We start from the raw sequence: 19574 nt of genomic DNA, 5'->3' as shown, positions 1-19574 counted from the left end.
AGGCTACTTTCTTCCCTGTGAGGGTGGTGAGGCACTGGAACAGGTTGCCAGAGAAGTTGTGGGTGCCCCATCCCTGTAATTGCTTAAAGCCAGGTTGGATGGAGCTTAGAGCAACCTGGTCTAGCAGAAAGTGCCCCTGCCTGTGGCAGGGGTCTGGAACTAGGTGATCTTTAAGTCCCTTCCAATCCAAATGACTCCATGACTCTGTGATTCTATACTGCATAGGATAGGATCCAAGCATATAGACTGGATAGGAATACTTATGAACAGGGGGGAGACAGCTGAGACTAGATGTAAACCCTAGCTTTGTGTCCTTTGACTTTTTCCTATGATCTGCATAGAATACAGACAGTTAAAAAAAAAACATTTCATCCAGCCTCTGACAGAAATCGATGCAGACATTTCTAAAGGAGCAATATAAATCGTTGTTACAGCAGCAGTTCCCAGAGTTACAGTACACGGTGCAACAGTGATCTCTCAAAATCCAAACCTTGTACTTGCTTCCAAGTGCCTTGTACTTCCTTGACCAAAAAGAGAGACCTACAATCCCAAAAAAAGACCTACAATCCCAAACTCTGGACCATACTTTTTCATGTGATAATGTCATGGGAAATGCAATTAAGTTAAATGATGACCAAACTATCCCATAATACAACAAACACTTAAGCATATCTAGATTTCTCCCATATAAGGTCAATAAAACTAACGAGGATTCTAGAATTTTCCATTCTGAGAAGAAAGTACTCATCATTTAATTAATTTTGGTATGCTTTCACATCCAGTTCGATTTTCAGTTGCACATTTATTTATATGATTTATACCAAATTAGTGCTGTAAACCTTGGCTCTGAATATGCTAGCATAAATTTAATTTCACAGTAAAATTCAGTACAAATATGTTCTTTTAGGCATAAAAAAAAGGTGTAAATTTGTGGTGCCAGTATATAGGAAAAAAACCCACCCTTTTTGTCTCTAAATAGAATATACTTAACAGCTAGAAACAATCCAAAATACAACTTTGGATGGAACTCCAGCAGAGTTAATTTATTTTGGTCATATTTTTTGAAGATTCCTTTTTAACGGCTATGTACCTACTACGCGAGTTAGAGCTGGAAAACATGTAAATATAGTTTATAGGGGTTTCTTTTTTCCCTTACGGCTTCCTTAGTCATATCCTACCTTTGCACAGAATCAACCACTTTGTGGTAGCTCTGAAAAACATGAAGGTCACTTAAGTTTCTGTTCAAAGCAAGTAACTTCAAGAGAGAAATCGTGACTTGGCAGCTGAAGGCAGCATGCAAGCAGTGTGCGCTCATCTCATCTGAATCTCTTCGCTGCTGTGCTATCAGACAGAAGAGGGTTGGAGAGGGTGTCCTCGTTAGCTCTGTACATCAGGAGGAATACCTGTGTTCAGGTGCTCACGGACTGTTCAAGTAGGCTCATCTGTACACTGTTCCTGGCAGCAGCTCACTTGAACAATATTGTGGAACCAAAGGCACTGTACAGTATCTAAACCACTATTTTTCGCTTGGTGTGTCAGTTCAGAAACACAAAGGAATTAATTTAAAGGGAAAAGTCTATCTCATAGGAGACTAAACCTTCAATAAAAGCACTGAAGCTTCAATAAAATTACACCAAAAAGTGCTCAAAAAACCCCAGCTCCCAAAAAACTCCAAACAACCAACCTTCTCATGCAGGAACAGAGTCTGATCCTTCAAATGTAATATAGAAACATAATACAGTTTAAAAAATGCACGAGCACACTTACAGATTAGGAATGCTTTCCTTAATCAGCATTAAACATCTAAAAACATATATGCATTTCTTTTCTTCTCTTAGTGTGTAAGTTAATGCCTAAGCCCTATCTTGAGGCATGTGAAAATACACTTGCTACCCCCATACAAACAACTCGTTTCCAGAAACCAACAGCAAGAAAATATACGTTAACATTTTTTCTCACTGAAAATAATCAAGAATATAAAATGAAACAAAAAAGTCTGCAGTTTTTAACCCTAAAAATGGTCTAAATTATGTTTTAAAAATTCATTTTTATTTATACAGTACATATCTGGTTTTTACAGAAATTTATTAAGTACTGAAACAAATTTTGGCTTTTTCATGTCTTTTTGAACAGAAACAATTTTTAGGATCCAGTGTGAAGTTATCAAAATTGTTTTCAGTGCTCTGAAAATGCATTTCTACAAATAACTGTCATCTTAAAATTTGCACATGTTGAAGGAATTAACACTTCTCATTCTACAGTTCCCATTGCATTTAAGTAAAAATACTTTCCACACTGACATCTAGTGAAGTTTTACAGTAAGAAGAAAAATCATATTCTAATACTTTGTACTTACAAAAGGCTTTAATATTCCAAATTACTTATACTTTAAATTACTAGAATTTGCAATGCACTTGTACATCACACAGTACTTTCTTTTGAAGGTATTTTGCCACTATTTTTAATAAATAACATGTTTATCTGTCAAAGGGTCAGACATTCTGATGGGTATATTAGAGAAAGTTACAATGGTAAAATCTGGTGTAATTAACATATGAATAGCAAAGTTATTGTTTTCCTTATAAGGGCTTAACATCCAACGTCAACAAAACAATTTAACTAAAATCAGTGGGAATTATGAATACAGAATATTTTAATTCATTCATTTTAAATATTAGTAAGGCAAGTCACCTGTCTTCTCTAAGCAGTATCCAAAAAGCCTGTATTCGTACATTTGCTCTGTAATCAATGAAGAAAGGAAGGTTCCTCTGGGAATACCCAATTAGCCTGCTGCCCTGAATCATCCCAGAGCTTAGCCTTGGTAGGCTGTACAGACAGCACACAGAGTCTTTGAGGGTTCAGAAATGGAGGCACTGTTAAGGAGAGCACATGAATTCCTTGAGCCCAGAGCTGCCCATCTACTCACAACAGGCACAAGATACAACCTCAGATACCTTCTACCCTCCTTGAGCTGTGCTCCAGAGAGGCAAGAATGATGCTCTACCAGCTACAACATTAATTTCAGAACTTACTAAGGTTCTAAAGGCAAAGTCTCATTTTTATGCCTCATCAAAAAAAAAAGGCAGTTAATCACTGCCTGACATAACATACAGGAGGCTCAGTGCTGACTCTGGGGAAAATGCATCACCTACTGAATGACAAGCAAACCAATAAATGCTTTCTGCAGTGACAGATACTTGAAGAGAGACAGATAATTCATTCCCCCCCTCTCATTAGTTGGTTTCACTCTAGATACGAGTTTGGGCTCTGCTTGCTCAGACTGCCATATAGCTGCAGTTTGCAACAGCACCATTTGGCTTCAAATGAGGCTTCAAGCCTCAAAACACAAAGGAAAACAAAGGGAAGGTCCATTTAGACAGAAATTGCACTTAAAATGGAAGCATGTCTGGGCAAAAGGTTTTCAACATTTTCTTTGTAAAAACGATAGTGATCTAGAAGTCCAAAAAATCCTTGGGACTGAGAGCCCAGCACTTCCGTTTGAGCTTCAATCTGCTGACATCACGGCTATTGGCTTTTCAAGATGAGTCTGGAAAGCTAGATGTTTTCTGGGGCTTGAGGGAGGTGTTGGGAAAAACAGCTGGATATTAAATTATATTTTGGCTTAAAGCTGCCTGAAGCTATGTTACACACTTGTAATCACTTCAATTGCAAGGCAAAAATACCAGTAATTAATTGCGGCAATGTGACAGGATTTAAATAAACCAAACAGAATTCTTGGTAGTATATAAAATGTAAATATCTGAAAGCTATCAACATTTTATGCACTGAAATTAGTTCCACTTGCAATGGCATCAGAATGAGTTTCTCCAGTTAATAACCTTCTCTTCATCTGAATCTAATCTTGACAACAGAACCACCATCGAGAAGTAAAAAATGGAAAAATTGCTTCTGTTTAAAACAAGGAACTCTTAATACAATACACAGTGCAAGTATTTCATCACAAAGAGGCTCAATAATCTGAAGTAATATCTTAACTCCAAGTCATCCTACAGTGCTGTAAGCTGTCTGTGGTACAATAAGCACTGTGTCTAGGTGGATCCAAGCACTGGAAACCCTTCAGAAGTATACACAGCGTCAGCCTCAGAATGTGGCAACAAAAATCTTACTGAATCCCAGAGTTCACTCTGGTTTTGCTTTTTACAGAAAAATGGTGGTTTATACACTAAACTGAAAGGATGTCTGAAAAAAGAAAACATACATCTCTGTCTGGTATCACAGCAAATTCAGTAAGCAGCTCTTCACAGACAATGTAGAGAAGTCATCTGAGCTCAAGTAAAATGGATTAGCTTTTGCTGAAATCAGTGCAAAAACATGAACCGAACACTAGCAGCTGAACCTCAAATAATCTTCAAGAATAACATGGATAAAGAGTTCATTTCCATACAATCCCTCTGGACTGAACTGAAACGAGAAAAAAAACATCTGAACATCTGGTACCACCACAATACTGGGTATGAAAACCTCTTGCTACCCTTTCATTTTTGTGCCACGTTGCAGGACTGAAATTACTACCTTGGATAGTTCTGAACCATGGTCAAAAAATGCAAAAGTTCCAAATTCCGCCTGCAAACAGAAATGAAGTCACTGTAAGGGTACCTGCTTAGCCATCATTAAGGAGCCAATCTGCCTGACTAAATAAACAATTCGAAACCACTCCACTAAGCAGGCCACGCCTGAAAGCAAAGTCGGCTTTAATTCAGTAAAATATGCTTCATGATATAAAGGTAATTGACTGACAAAGACTTTTTTTTTCTCACCTATAAGCAGTCCTAAATGTATGCCTCTCACATTCTCTATAGCACCAAACAACATTTCAGTGTATTATTTTCTTAATTTTTGAAGGACCTAGGGCCAAGCTCAGTAATTAATTTAGTCTTTGAAAATCAACTATACGTACTTACTCAAGGAAATTAGACAGTTTATCATTAGACTTGAGACCCAGGCCAACCTGACCTGCTGAAGGAAAAGAAAAAGAAGAAAAAAAAAATCACCAACGTCAATTCCTTGCCATGCAGTGCTTGTGTAATTAGCTTACTGAAACCAATTAAACACATGAAGATGCAGTTATAAATAAATAAATGCTAAAATGCTAGATGAGAAGACTTGATTATTCTGCCAAGTTCAGCGACAGATGCTAAAATGATTCCACATTCCTTGGCTGAGAGGTTTAGAAAGGATACCCATCCCATCCAAAATACCCCACCAGACACCAACTGAAGATACGATTTTGTTCACACTCAAATCAAGCAGGATGTTTTTAATACAAACTCCTATGGAATCAGATTCTCCAGAATACAGGAATACCTCAGGCACAAACAACTAAATAAGAGTTCCTCTACCTTCAAGCCATCTCCTAGTTTGTCAACAAAGCTCCAGCAAAAGAGTATCTAGGGTGAGCTTCATCTCACCTAATTTTATTCATCTGAACTTTGGACTTGAAGCATGAAGTCTCTATTTAGGCTCTTCCTCCCATCAGCTGTAGATGGGCATTCCTTGAGAAAGTCCCACTTAACGATACATATCCAAAACCTCTAAATTGTCTGCACCTTGAAGTTATGTAGAGGTTTATCTCACCTGTTATTCATATTCATACACTAAAGAAGGTAATTGTCTCACTGCAGTGGGGTAATAATAAAATCTCAAGCTCAATCTCTCGACTTTTCAATCCGTCAAAAGAGGAAAACGTATTTCTCAAGTATCTATTTTAAAATTGAATTAAACCTCTGTTGGGGCATTTCCTCTCAAACCTCTTCTATGGACTGCCTGGATAGCTATCTCAAACCAGGCATTTCATTTAAGACAATGGAAAAATGAGCAAGATGAAACCCTGACTTAGTGCACAGCACCACAAACGTACATTTAGATTTAACTGAGCAAATACTGAAATTTCACTTCCCTATCTTTAATAATACAGATAACCCATTTAGAGTCTTTTGACTATTAACAATGGTAATTTAAATTGACCTTAACATTTGTAGGGGGTGTTTGCACACCAGGAAGCCTAGAGGATGAGGCTAAATTCATCTAAATCCATTTGGAATAAAATAAAGCAGAAAGCCTGCAGAACACACAAGGTAATTGAGTGCATAGGACAATCTGGGCTGAAAGCCTTAAGTTCATTAATTGTCATTAGAACACTGTGGACTTTGCCAGTCCAGTCTAATCACAATGACTTGGCCTATCCACATTACTCCTTGAAATGGTGAAGTCCATCAAGTTTTGGTCAGACTGAGGATCTTGGGGAACACCAAGGTGTAATAGGATTTCAAACACCGATGCTTATCCACTAAGAACTGCAATAAGTATATCTTGCAGTTTTCAGTCAATAGAAGAGTTTGTGGAAGAAAATTAAAAACACACCTTTTCATCATGCTACCTAGTTCCGTTTAATTCTTAGTATCTTTGATTGCCTTTCAAATAGAGCAAATACTTGTTTTTAACACAGAAGCAGGTACTCAAGATAAACAAGTCAGCTTGCAGTAAACCAGCTTCAGCTAGTAGCTCACGGTATGTGTAGTGAAGGAGACAATCTGCTGACATTCCACAAATCTAAGTAAAAAAACCCATTACACAATTTGTGTAATTTTAAACACTACAGACATATTCAGAGGTTTAAGTGATTCTGTGTTAAAATTTTCACCTCATATGAAACACATTATTTAAAGAAAAAAATGATGCCACATATAGAAACATGACATTATTCATAAGCCATACTAAAATTACACTAAACACTGAAGTTACATTTTATTCTGTAATGCTTCTTTTTCTGAAAACAAACAACAGAACAAGCTAAAGAAACAAACCAAACTTCTGCTGGGGCACAGAAATCCTGTCCAGATGGACTTCATAGGCAGGTAAAATAGAAGCAGTGACCAACAGGCAATTTCCACTGCACTGCTTCAGGACATGCCCATACGTGCAACTCCCATAGACATACCTGAGGCAGTATACCCGAGGACAGCAATATGACAGCTAAGGCCAGCCAGCAACAAGGCCCGGCCTTGTCCAGTCACTTGCCGATGTATTCCCTTTTTGGGTGGATGTCGAACCTCATTTAAGCACTGTGCTGCTGCTGCAGTTGCAACCATCTCGAGTCAACAGTGTGAAACTCTTTGCATATAAGTGTGAAACTTATGTGTGTGAACAGAGCAATGTTTTGACAGCAACACAAAAGCATTCTAATAGGCAGATACCACCTCTCAACTATCCACTTATAACAATGAGAAAATGCTGGACTGACTTCCTACACCTGGTCTGAGGCAAATGTCAGGTGTGCTCCTGCTTGACATAAAGGTCTCATGGAAAGTGGTCAATTCTCTGCTGCTATCTCTTCCTAGCTATTTCACCCTGACCCAAACACTTGAATTAGCGGATCTCACCTGAGGAAATTTTTTAATACTAATATGAATTTAAATAATTCCATTTATTTGAATTAATTAACTTTCCTATTTCCTATGTAAAGTAGAGCAGCATTAATTACCTATATTCTACAGACTAAGAGAGTGAGATAGGCAGAGAGGAGCTCTGTGGTACGGGAGGTAACTGAAGAAAGAACCTGAACAAGACGGATACAAAACTTCCAGTGAGATCAGTGGGTGTTACTTAAATCACCTGCTGCTGTGGGTCACCTGGCACCCACTCATGAGATTAAAGACACAATGTTAAAGAACAGCACTAGGGACCAACCAGCAATATTCTAAACCCATAATACCGAGTATAACCAACCAGACAGTTAATGCATTTATATCACTGTCAAGCCCCAGTATGAGAACTGCTGTAAACCAGAAAAGTCAGTGCCATAAGTGACCATGTTAACCTTCTTTTCTCTTCCACTCCTCATTCTTTTGCTTTTCAAAGGACAGCAAGGTTTCCAGAATAATTTGCACACCACATGTGCTCTTTTTCCCAATTCAAGGTCCAGGATCACAAAATGAAAGCTGAGCTACTCACAGTTACATAATTTCCTGAATTAGGACCTTAAGACAAAGCAAATGTACAATAAATGAAGATTAACAATGGGAACACTAACACTCTACATGTGTCAATAAGCAATGCCTTATGGGTAACTACATGCCAGTCAGCTGGCCAAAAACACTAGCTAAGAAATTTTAAAGGCAATCTTCAGTCTGCATAAAGCAGGCTTTACACTCCTAGTGTGCTTACTGAGTATGCTTCCAACCACCACCACCACTCCTTTAATACTCTTTCTGGGTTTACAGTGTTACTGCTCATAGAGAATGGTGAAAGAACAGGTCAGGAACTTTCATTTTCATCTGGATTTTAACTCCTGGAATGCGATGCAACAGTCATACATATTTAAATGCACAACTGATTCGAGGGTAAAACTCACGGAGGAGAAATTGAAATTCTGTCATTTTGGCTCTTTACTGCCTCTACTTTCTACCTCATTAAGACAGAAAACATTAGTATTATTTCTTAGCATTCTACTTTTGGGGTATGCTCACTTTGCACAGGACAAAGGAAAAGTGAACAGGATCTTCATAGTTTGTAAAGAGAGAAGTATGTAACACTATCATACATAACCCACAGCAGGAAATATCTGCAGACTTCAAATGCTAATTTATGTTTTGTTTCCTAACAAAATCGTATAGAGATTTCAGCTTTCTTAGAAGTGCTTCTGCTACACATTACCCTGGAGGAACTCACCCAGTCCTCTCCCATCCCGAAACTCTGAGAACCTGCCTTGCAATGATACTTCAATAGAGTCATTTTGGAGCTTAAAAACTCTCTTACTCTAAAAGGTTTGCTGATGGGGGGAAAGCATAAACTTTTCCAGGTAGTTAATATGTCGCTTCCCTTCAATTCTCTACTTAGCCAACAGTACAGACTACACCCCATGTTCCAAGATTCTTATATCCAAAACTAAATCTGAATCAGCAAGCCTCTACAACACCTGGAATGACAACAATGAGTACACAGCAAATAAAAATGATTGTTATATAGTTGAAAAAACCATTTTCTGTATATTTAAAAGAAATAAAATTTTCTTTAAAAAACTATAAATAAGCATCACCAATTACATACAGGGGAAGACAAAGAAAGGGCCTAGTCTTCCATTTATGAATAAAGGCATCTGGAACAATGCCTATACAAACCTACTAATTTCTTTGTTAATTCCACCTTGTTTTCCCATAAGCATACCTGGTTTTCTGTAACCAATTTTGATCTGCATAAATTCTTCCCAGAAAGTGAACAATTACCTAACCTAATGATTTCTCCATTAATGGACATTTTGGCAAGAACAGATAATGGAGAAATCCTTGATTAGTTTCAGGAGAATTCTGACTAGCATAAACAGGCATTACATCAGCCAGAGCCTCAGAGCAAGCTTCCTTTAAATGCAGGACATTCATTGTGCTGAGGGAATATGACTGATCTAGGTATCCTGAGAAGATCAAAGTGTAGCCAAAATGTTTTTTTGCTTTTGCAAGAGATGGGCACATCTGAGGCCCTGATACCCAAAGATGTTATTCTAAATGGATGAAATACATCCCCTCTTCAGCTGCAGCTCTAGGCTCTGTCTCTCTCTGTCCTATGCTCTGGCTGAGCTGCAGTCCTAGATCCCAAGACACAGCCCAAATGAACAAGAGGACACAATCCTTTTGCAGCCCCTTCTCAGCCCCACTCCATCTACAGCTCTAGGCTGCCTCTCCCAACCCTAACGCTAGCCCCAGCCCAATGCATCGCAACCAAATCATACTCCCTCAAAGGTCCAAACCACCATTTTCTCTTGAATTTTAATTCCTTTATCAGGGAATGTTCTTCAAAACTCAGTTTGACATCAATAACATAGTCATTATTACTAATACAGCTTTTTTCATTAAGCCACAAGAATCCAAAGTGCCAGCTAGCCCCTCAGTCACTGAAACACAGACTACATAGCTGCAGTTCTACTGTAGTGCTGCCTTTGAATACCACTGTCCACTGAGCAGTTAATGTGGTTTCCCTCTAAGCACAGTGTGAAATTAAGAGTGAAAAAGGAAAAGAACAGGTACTTTTGAATGCAAAGGATCATGGTTTGGCACCTGAAATGTATTAGAGGATTTACCACAAAAGGATTAAGTTCTGTCTTTTTAGCAGTTGAGTTGGCAAGAAAACAAATTCAGGAATCATGCTTACAAAAGGTGACATACTAGAGTTTGCACATCCTTAAAGTATAATCAAAAAAGATAGGCACTCAGGTGTTATGAATCCTAGCCTGCTTTAAGATAGGTTAAATTTGTGCAACCTCCATTTTTTCAGCAGTAAAATGTAAAAAATAATCCTACCTTTTCTGACAGTAGGACTATGAAGCTTAATTCATTTAAATTCTGTGAAAGCCTTTTGAGCTCCTTGTATTGAAATTGTTATTTAATTAAATATTCTCATTATTCTGAAGGAGCAGCTGTAACAAAAAAAAATATCTTATTTCTTTTATTGCACATTGCATTTTGCATGTAACTGTCCAACCCCCCCAAAAGAGCACTAGTCCATCTGTCCCTGTTCTGATAAGGATTTACGATAGTCAAACTATGTTATATGAGAAAAGCATCAGGGTTTTAACAGCACTTTTAAATTCCTTATATTAATTTTCTTTTCCTGAGTTTCATGTACATTTTAAACTAGATTTGTTTATCCATTAAAATACATTCTAGTCTCCTTGACTGTCTTATTTAGTGAATTAGAATGGCTTTCAACTTTATTTTTATGGACATAGAAACAGAAATGAATGGAACACATTGCTTTAATTTCCCCGTCTACAAACAAGCCCAAAGTTGGTGTTGCTAGTTCTGAGACAATACTGCACTGTTCTTCACTTAAATGTCATCTACTTCTGAATAAAATCACAAGGAAAAGAAAAAGAAAACATAAAAGAGATGCTGCAGACTTAAGTAATACTGGTTAGAGCATAACTCTGAAGTTCTCTTTCAGCTTTCCAGAGTTTAAGAACTCCACAGTGAAGTAGCTTCCACTCACAGCTCTCGTGTACTACTGACTAGTTCAGTGATGCTTCCCTTGATTATAAATGCTGGGACAAAGAGCCTCATAGATCTGAAATAGTATAACCATTAACACTGTTTTTCCCTGGGTTGTGGTCACAGTGCAGATCATGGGGGTCAAATGCAATACACTGAGTATGAATCTGACCAAAGAACTAACAGAAACACAGCAAGCAAATTCTTGCCCCTGTTGTGATCCCCATCTGGTTGGAGAAAAACTTAGAAGGCCCCAAGTGGTCCTAAAAGACTAGAAACGATAGAAAAAAGCTACCCAGAAGACAGCACTGGAGAAAAAAATTGTAAGATTACTCTCCCTGGTCCACAGGTTCTGTCATATACACTTCTGAGCAGGAGTGGCCACATGATGCATGGAAGGCCATAGCCAGGTGTGCAACACAGAGAACAATGAGGAATGATTAAAGTAATTTACATGGTCCACAAGTGTCTAAGACAAAACAAGGGGGTCTCCAAACTCAACAGCTCAGGATCTCAAAGATTTTACCACAGTAGAAAGCCACAACACCCAGAGTCCTGCACAGTATTTTTCTTGTATATAAAGTGGTCTTTAAAAAAGCTTTGTGCAATCTGCAAGTCAGCAGCTCTGAGACCAGAAAGTCTCTCTGCATTGCAATAGCAGAGCTGCATATTACCAAACTAGGGAAAGCAAGCCAACATTACTTTCTGCTGAACTGACACGCTCCCTTCAGATCATTTCATATGCAATTTGGAATAAGTGCTACACTTGGAGGTGTAAGTAGCACTAGCAAACATGTTATTTCCCTCGGACAGAAGGTTTCAGGTCATTTAAAGAAAAGCTTCTTACATACAGTATATTCTGACACAATGGGTAGAGACTAGCTCCTGTTTCTTTCACAAGGCTTAAAGAACAGGATGTAGCACAATGTCAAAGGTATCTGCTTGTCTCAGTCAATGCAAAGCTGAGCCCCACAAACCATCTAACATTATATACTCACTGCCAGATATTGTTTGAAAACCAAACCTTTTAAAATATCAGTTTTCTTAGTCTAAATTGGACACACTACCCTTGTAGTAATCTCCTTCTAGATGTGCTACACTTCTTTCTCAGGATTCAGAATTGCCACTTACAATCAACCAAAGGAACAAAATGTTTCTATTATTTATGTTGATTTTTTCACGGATGGTAAAAGGATTCATCATCATGTCAGCCCCTTTATTGTTACCTACTCTGCCTACTGCCTATGAGACTCAGCTGTAGCTCAGGGCCAAGCAGTGAAAGGCAAATCCCCTACACCAAGTTTGCTTGTCCTATCAATTCTTTAGAAAGCAGCATGTAGGCATAATGAAATGAGAAGCAAAGAAAACCATTTAAACTACCTTGCCATGTAGTTTGTGAACATCATATCTTATCTGAGCAAATTCACGGAGTCCAAAAGATCCTCCAATGAGATAGAGCTGAAAACAAAATGAAAACAGATGTGTTAGGGAAAAGAATGCTTTGCACACCTACAATAAATACTGTGCATACTGACCCAATTCATTTACCGAGGGACTCTACTATTTTTCCAACAGAAACACCAGGAGCTGAAGAAAATAATACACTGGAAGATAAGTATGGGTGCTTTCTTCCACTCTCTGGGCCTGGATTTCACACATTTCCTCCTTCACACAAAGACAGCTGCTACATGACTCAGACTTTCTAGGGACTTCCTCTCCTCTCCTCTTACCCCTTCTTTTCCCTCCCCATGTGGTTTCCTGACATAATGACAGAAAAGAACCTTTACCTCACTGCCACAGGTTTTATTCTCATAAATTTTCAAACTCTATGGGGAAGTAACAATGCCACACTGACTTACTCTGATGTCTGTGGGTAACAGATCTAATTAAGCTTCTGAACAGACGGTGAGTGTAGCTATAGTTCAATAATATATTATCACCCAGGCTAAGAAATTATATCCAGCACACCTACCCTTTTATTACTCCGTAGTTATCCTGCAATTTCCTCTATGCCTGTGAAGCTCAAGAATTATAAATGGAGAAATGGCGGGGCTTCATATCCACATAAGAAATCATTATATTATTCTTTCTTATAACAGACTGATATCACAAAACTGTGTATGTATTTTTACCATTAGAAATGGACAGACTATCCAAAGATCAAGTATTGTTTAAAAAAAGATACTTGAAAATTAGCTTAGAAATCCAGCTACTTTGTGTAAGTCAGGTCCCTTGCTACTGCTCTGACCTGACAGAGTGTCTGCTGTTCTCTGTTAATGCAGATGCACAGGACGCCAAAAAGCGTCACATCTAGAGACGCACATCTAAGGAAGGTGGAAGCATGAGGAAGCTCTAAGGACCTGAGTGAAGGTAAAAAAAAAAAACCAACCCAAACAAAACCCACCACCACCACCCTCTTTCATCATGCAACTTTGCTTTTACAGCCCTTCATTACAGGCTGTTGCTGAACTGCTGTTTTCTACACACTGCTGGCTGATTTCTTACTACATATTAGGTTTGCAGCAATGGCCTGTGTCCAAGAATTGTTATAATTATGCTGCACAGGTAGTCAAAGTGTGTGTTCTTTCCAAAAAGTAGAAGTTCATGTCACTGTGGCCACAAAGAATTAGAAATTAGAAACAAAACCCCGCCTTCTACAGTTATTCATTCTCAAAGTTGCAGAACTGCATAATTTCCCACCAGGCAGGTAAAACTACTCACAACCATGTGAACACTCTCTCCACACACACTTAGATGGTGGTAAGGTACAGACTGGTACCCCAGAACTGATGTACTCTGTCCAAAGAAGAAGAAACCCTTCACTAATAGCCAGGAGTTAAAAGTTCCAGAGCCTCTTTCTGGCCTTTTCAATAAGCCTTAAAATCTAGCTGATAATTAGAAACAAATAGACACAAATTTTGCAATATGAACACCCAGTTGCAAGGCCACATACCACTGATTTCAGAAACCCAATCAGAAAATCATCATATGGTACCAAGTCCAGCGACTAGAAATATGAATGACCAAAAACTGGATGGCCTCATACTTGTGCCATAACCATTTCAAGGGATTAATGCAGATATTGAATCATCAGAATGCTCAGTAGAAAAAAAAAGAGGAAAGAAAAGTCTTCCTTGTATCAGTATTTTGGTAAGAAAAAATAACAGAAAGCAGAACATAAAGTGTTCAAAATGGTTAAAAAGAACCTGAACATTAGTCAAGATTTATTCAATCAAATCAGAAGATTTTTCAGATGAAGATATGGTAGCACATAATGCTGAAAATCTCAACGATCAGACTGTAATTGAATTTTAACATGGTTGATGCCTCAGCATTAATTTTCATTAGCTGATCTTCTTTAATTCCTAACAAGTATTATGTTAATTAACAACCACTGTGTTACTAAACTTTAAGTCCTAATAAACACAAATCTGAGATGCTATAGACAAGTTTATGGATGTTACAAACCAGAGTTTATTGCCTTTTTTTCATATTAGTATGTTGTCAAAGAATATCTACGGCAGGGCAAAAGCAACTGCACTAGAAACAGTTCAGTTGTTAAACCAGGCAGAAAGCAGCAATTACTTGTGACATCAATTAAAAATTAATTTGCCCAACAATCAACTTGCATGGAGTATATCCTGTTATGAGATGCAATATGAACAACTGGAAGACTTTGGCTTACAAAGTCATGCTGCAAGCTGAAAAAGAAATAGTACATTCTTTAGCTTTAAAACTCTGTAATGTGCACTGCAACAAAGGAAAATCAAGTTGAAGGTTGTTGCATGAATTAAGTCACGTGCTACTAATTTTGTCTTATCACATCCTATCACATGTTTGACAGTAACCATCCATGACACGGTGCACTTTACATTTGCAGCTACACACAGTAAAGAAGTTGATACACACACACCCCTCTCATTTCCTGTTTTGGAATTCAGGTTTTGGCCTGACACTGCAGTTTTACTCACAATACCTTGGTACTACCAAGGGGAAAAAACCCACTTGGTTTGTGATGTACTTTTGCTCTTCATACAGCAGGAGCAGCATAACAAGCCTGGCAAACTGGCACATTTGGCTTAGCAGGCATTACCAGTACAGTTGCCTTTACATTTACAATACTGAAATGGCTGACTTATCTTACCATGAAACATCAGTTAAGCTCCATCAGAGACAAAGCACATTGATGCTGTAAGAAAGTAGAAATGCTGCTGAAATATTACACAGTGTAATGCTGGAAGGTTAGGACTAAGATTAAATAATTTTGCGAAGTACAGAATACACACAAAGAATATAAATAATATGTTTACAAGTCCACTTTACCAATGTTCTAAAGAACAAAACATGATGTCTGAATTCATTTCAAAACCAGACCAGAATCAGTCATATTCAGCACTTATTTAATCAACCAACAGCATGTCAATATAGTCAGCTGACAGCCCTGAGCATGAATTGCATTCATCTACACAAGCCAGAGCAGCAATGGACAGCTATTCAGTCAATTACCTTTTTGAAAACTGTGTTCAAAAGCCAATAAAAGAAGGTATAAATGAATTTATGCAACTATAATACCATTAAAGGTAGCACAGGACTCCGTGACTGACAGTGCATTGAGTAGAAATACTAGTCTTGGCTTTAACTGTTTCCTTTGTCTTCTGCTGCATTACGAGGGAAGATGTTCTCACTACCTTAATTTCAGTTAGCTGTATTTACAGACAACAGTGAACCAGCAAGAGTCACCAGTCAAAATAATTAGCAGCAGGGTAAGACTCAAAATTTCCAGCACCATTATCGGCTTGTTGGCTTTGCACAGTCTGTATGTCTCACATACTTTTCTAGTTCCCAAAGCTGTAAAACAGAGATAATCTCTACACTCCTTGCAAAATGCTCTTCAGTTAAAAAAGCACTACAATGGACAAATTTGTCCAGTGTAACCCAAAAGCAACAGTGAAGTCCAGTATGTTCCATCCACTAGTCTAGGCATAAAGAGACAGTAGAAGTTATTCAGGATGCCAAATAAATATAAGTTAGGTTGGCAACATTCTAATGAAGTCAGGATCAAGTTCACTCTCCTGTTAACTGAAGGGGGAAAAGTAATGTCACATATACTAAAAATTAAAATATTTTTTTTCATTACAATTTTAGAATCATACAGATACTTAATGTACATGATAAAATATTAAGGCACTGGCATTTGAAGGATACTCAAGCTGGAAAGTTCATATATACCTGGATTCTTTTATTGTGAGAGAACTATTCATTTTATTTGCTTCACAATGCAGAGAAAAAACATTATGTAGTGAACATCATCTATCTAGTTACTTGAATGCTCTCAGCAGATTGATGAAATGATAGTAACTTCTCATTTCTTCCTTTACACCAGAAGTTTAACTTAGGGAGGCAAAAATCATTAACCATACTAGTTAGCCAGCACTTAACACCACAGCAAACAGCTTAACAGCACTGCTAGCACAACCCCCATTAAAGATCCCACATTGGATTATTCCTTTATATTTCAGTGAGTACACAAAAAAATCCCTACAATGTTGTAATGCAATTATGCATGCATGGAAGACTTGCATGTTCCAAAACAAAATGAAAGATAGGATGTGACATAAGAGCACCATCTGTCACATACACTCAGCAACCTCAATAAACATTTTATGTAAAAAAATGACATAAAATTCTCTTTAATAACATTATTTTTAAAATTCTATTTGTTCACATCTCCATTGGGAAGTATGTTATGCAATCAGTTATAGATGGCATCAGACTGATCCCTTGAACTGCATCTTAGGATGGGAAATACTTGTATTTGTCACCAACTAGAGTGGGTGGTCACTGAGTGCTCGTAACAGCAGAACTTGCAGCAGATCCCTTTTTTACCTTCCCGCATAATCTAAAGCGGCCAACTTCACTTCATTGGGTTAACAAAAGAATAAGAAACTGTTTCTCTGGCAGCACCAGCAATCTGCCATATTATAAGGCATCCCTGTTGTTAGAGAAAGCCATTCCTACTACAGTAGCAGTTGTGAAAGAGATTATTACAAAGCCATAAATCCCTAAATTAACCAAATCACAATGTTGAGTGCTGGCAACACAGATCATGTGGTGGTAGATGATGTTATGATACATATACAAAGAAGGAACATGGTAATTTTCTAACCTCTTCTTCAAGACTGCTGCTGCAGAACTCTCCAGCTATTCATCATGAGCTTCAAAACTAGAGCAGTAGTGAATTATTTTAGTTCAGTTTGCAGTGATCACAGCAAAGAGAGTTTTGGGGTTTCTTTTTTAAAAAACTGTCAGATGTGCAGTGCACGACTGGTGAAAGATGGCAATTTGGCAGTCCAGAAGACTGAAATCTCTTTTCTTTTCTCTAAATAAAAGTAGCAGGGCAAATTGCCAGTCCCAGAAAAGACCAAGCAAGTCATCTTAACCTGAAGCGCCCCCCTCTGCCAGCTCTAACTCTGAGAAGTTTATTTCCTACAGCCATTCCTGCACTTGGCTCTAACGCTGAAACTGTGGAGAAGAGAGAAAAACAGCGCAAAATCTTCTCAGAAACTTACTAAATCCTCTCTTCACCTTCAATGGAAGCAAAAGAGAGCCTACCTTTACTTCTTGTCTGCAAAAAATGGAAATAACTCAGTTTGCACCAGAGGTCTCCTTTGGGGGAAAACAGAAACCAAACCCATGCATCCATCAGGAGTTATTTCATTCAAAGGAACATCAAGGAAGCAAATGGTCTGACTTAATGAATATGCTAGAATCACACATTGTAGAAGGCTGAACTGCATTACATTCAAAAATGGATGACATATAGCAGTAGATGACCACATGGATACCATGCTGGCATTCAGGAAGAGCAGCTGGTATAAACTGGAGCCAATTGTAACTGACTGATAAAGTAGAGTGTAGTTTGCACAGCATGTAGAACACGTGCAGAATATTAAACTTGGCCCAAGGTATCAGGTTAATTGGTTCAGTGTAAGAGCATGTTCAAAGCAATGATTTTAAAGATTGCAAATATGAATGGCTACAGGCCAGAGAACAAAAAAAAATCCTGTCCATAACCTTTCAATCTTACTATTCAATGTCTATGAGAAAACAAAACCTTTGTTTGTTAAAATGTCCAGTTCATGATAGGTTTTAAACCAAAGAAAATGCATGTAACAGAAACCAGTCTAAGAATAATACAGAAGAGATAGAAAACCATATGTTCCTCAATGTGAGCATGAGCAAAAAAGGGCATTTTCAGCCACAGCATTGTCATTTTGCATTACACACATTGCTTGGGCTGGTCAGACAGCAAGGGAATTTCACTCTGCAGCTGCAGCTCTTCAAAATCCAAGTCTGCTATGGTGGTTAAGCTGCAGTTTCTGAACACCACCTTCATTTTCTCCATAAGCTTCTAAAAACCAAAATTGCAATTCCTTATTAAAATTATAATTTCCACTACTCACAGATTCAAATCTATCCAAGGTAAACTACAATGAGAAGGTGTTTACATCTTGTGGCAAGCTGGTGTCCTTCTGATGTGTTTATTGCTCAAAACTGCAATAAACTGAAACCTGCATGAAAGAACATAAAAAGAAACCACAATAAGTGTTATTTCCCTCTTGCTAATCCTGGACAGGGAATGAAGATTAAATGTTCTGTAGAATAAACATGAATCTTACACTTTTACCATCACAATCCCTTGAAGAAGTTGGAGGCCTAGAGCAGGACTAAACACACAGAGTGAAAACAGGCAAGTTTGTACTTATCTTTCTGTTCTGAGGCTCCACAGAGAACCTCAGTTCCCCCAAGTGCCAGATTAGTCCATTCTAACAGCATTAAACAATGCAAATACACTCTTTATGTGTTGAAATGAAACAGAGGGGAAATCTGAAATATTAAAGAGTGCCTATTTCTTTGTCTCGCGTATCTGGAAAACTGTTCTCGAAGATTAAGAACAAAAAATTTAAGGCATTGATTCGAAAGGAAAACTCAGAAGTTTTAAGACCTAACAGTCAACTGAAAGATGGAAGTCAGCTAATTCAGACTGCACAAACTGGAGTCCACAGAAGCCCATTCAGCCTGAACACTCTGGCTTCCACACCAGCACAAGCAGTTCCAGGGGTGGTTTTGTCTGGAACAGCTCCACACTGTGGATTCAAACACACACAGATGAACAGGAGGTGCAGAGCAGAAGCACAGCAGGAGCCAAAGACGTATCTCATCATAGGCCTAGGGACCCAACATGTATAATACAGGCTACTGAAGCATAAAAACAGCACTCTGTTATTCACTGATTGGGAGCAACAACTTTTAAATTCTAAAAACAGTTTTGTATTTATTGCTCTTCTAGGCTGCAAATGTAATACTTGTGACTTTTACAGGCAATCACAATTTATCTACAAATATTAGAAGTCAGAATTATCTTCTCATGGGTGAAAGTTAACTTCTATTCATCTCTCAAAAATGTATTAACATCTAAATCAACTGTTCTGCATATGTCAAATTTTATTGTAAAGTTACATGAAGTAATAGATACTAATAAAAGTCCTGCAATTCAGTATTATGAATTGTTCAAGG

The 19574-nt window shown here is 37.9% G+C and overlaps 1 protein-coding gene across 2 annotated transcripts in view; it reads right to left on the bottom strand.

The window, feature by feature from the left end:
• The window catches only part of LOC103620973 (cytochrome c oxidase assembly protein COX16 homolog, mitochondrial), a 40122-nt gene extending 21554 nt beyond the window's left edge, over window positions 1–18568 (bottom strand). Inside the window, exons 1-3 of one of the 2 annotated variants that reach the window (XM_017741693.1) lie at window positions 18461–18568; window positions 15142–15186; window positions 12378–12455 (exon numbers count right to left, since the gene is read on the bottom strand). In XM_017741693.1, coding sequence (XP_017597182.1) covers window positions 12378–12455; window positions 15142–15144 — 81 coding nt within the window. In that variant the 5' untranslated portion in view covers window positions 15145–15186; window positions 18461–18568. Of the gene's footprint in view, window positions 1–12377; window positions 12456–15141; window positions 15206–18460 lie in introns of those variants that run through there. The other variant, XM_017741694.1, reaches the window with a different exon arrangement.
• Window positions 18569–19574: the final 1006 nt, after the last annotated feature.

Source organism: Corvus brachyrhynchos, unplaced genomic scaffold (assembly GCF_000691975.1).
Source record: "Corvus brachyrhynchos isolate BGI_N302 unplaced genomic scaffold, ASM69197v1 scaffold115, whole genome shotgun sequence".
Classification (NCBI taxonomy): domain Eukaryota; kingdom Metazoa; phylum Chordata; class Aves; order Passeriformes; family Corvidae; genus Corvus; species Corvus brachyrhynchos.
The sequence above is the reverse complement of the archived record's forward strand: the minus strand, read 5'-3'. Positions and strand labels throughout refer to the sequence as shown.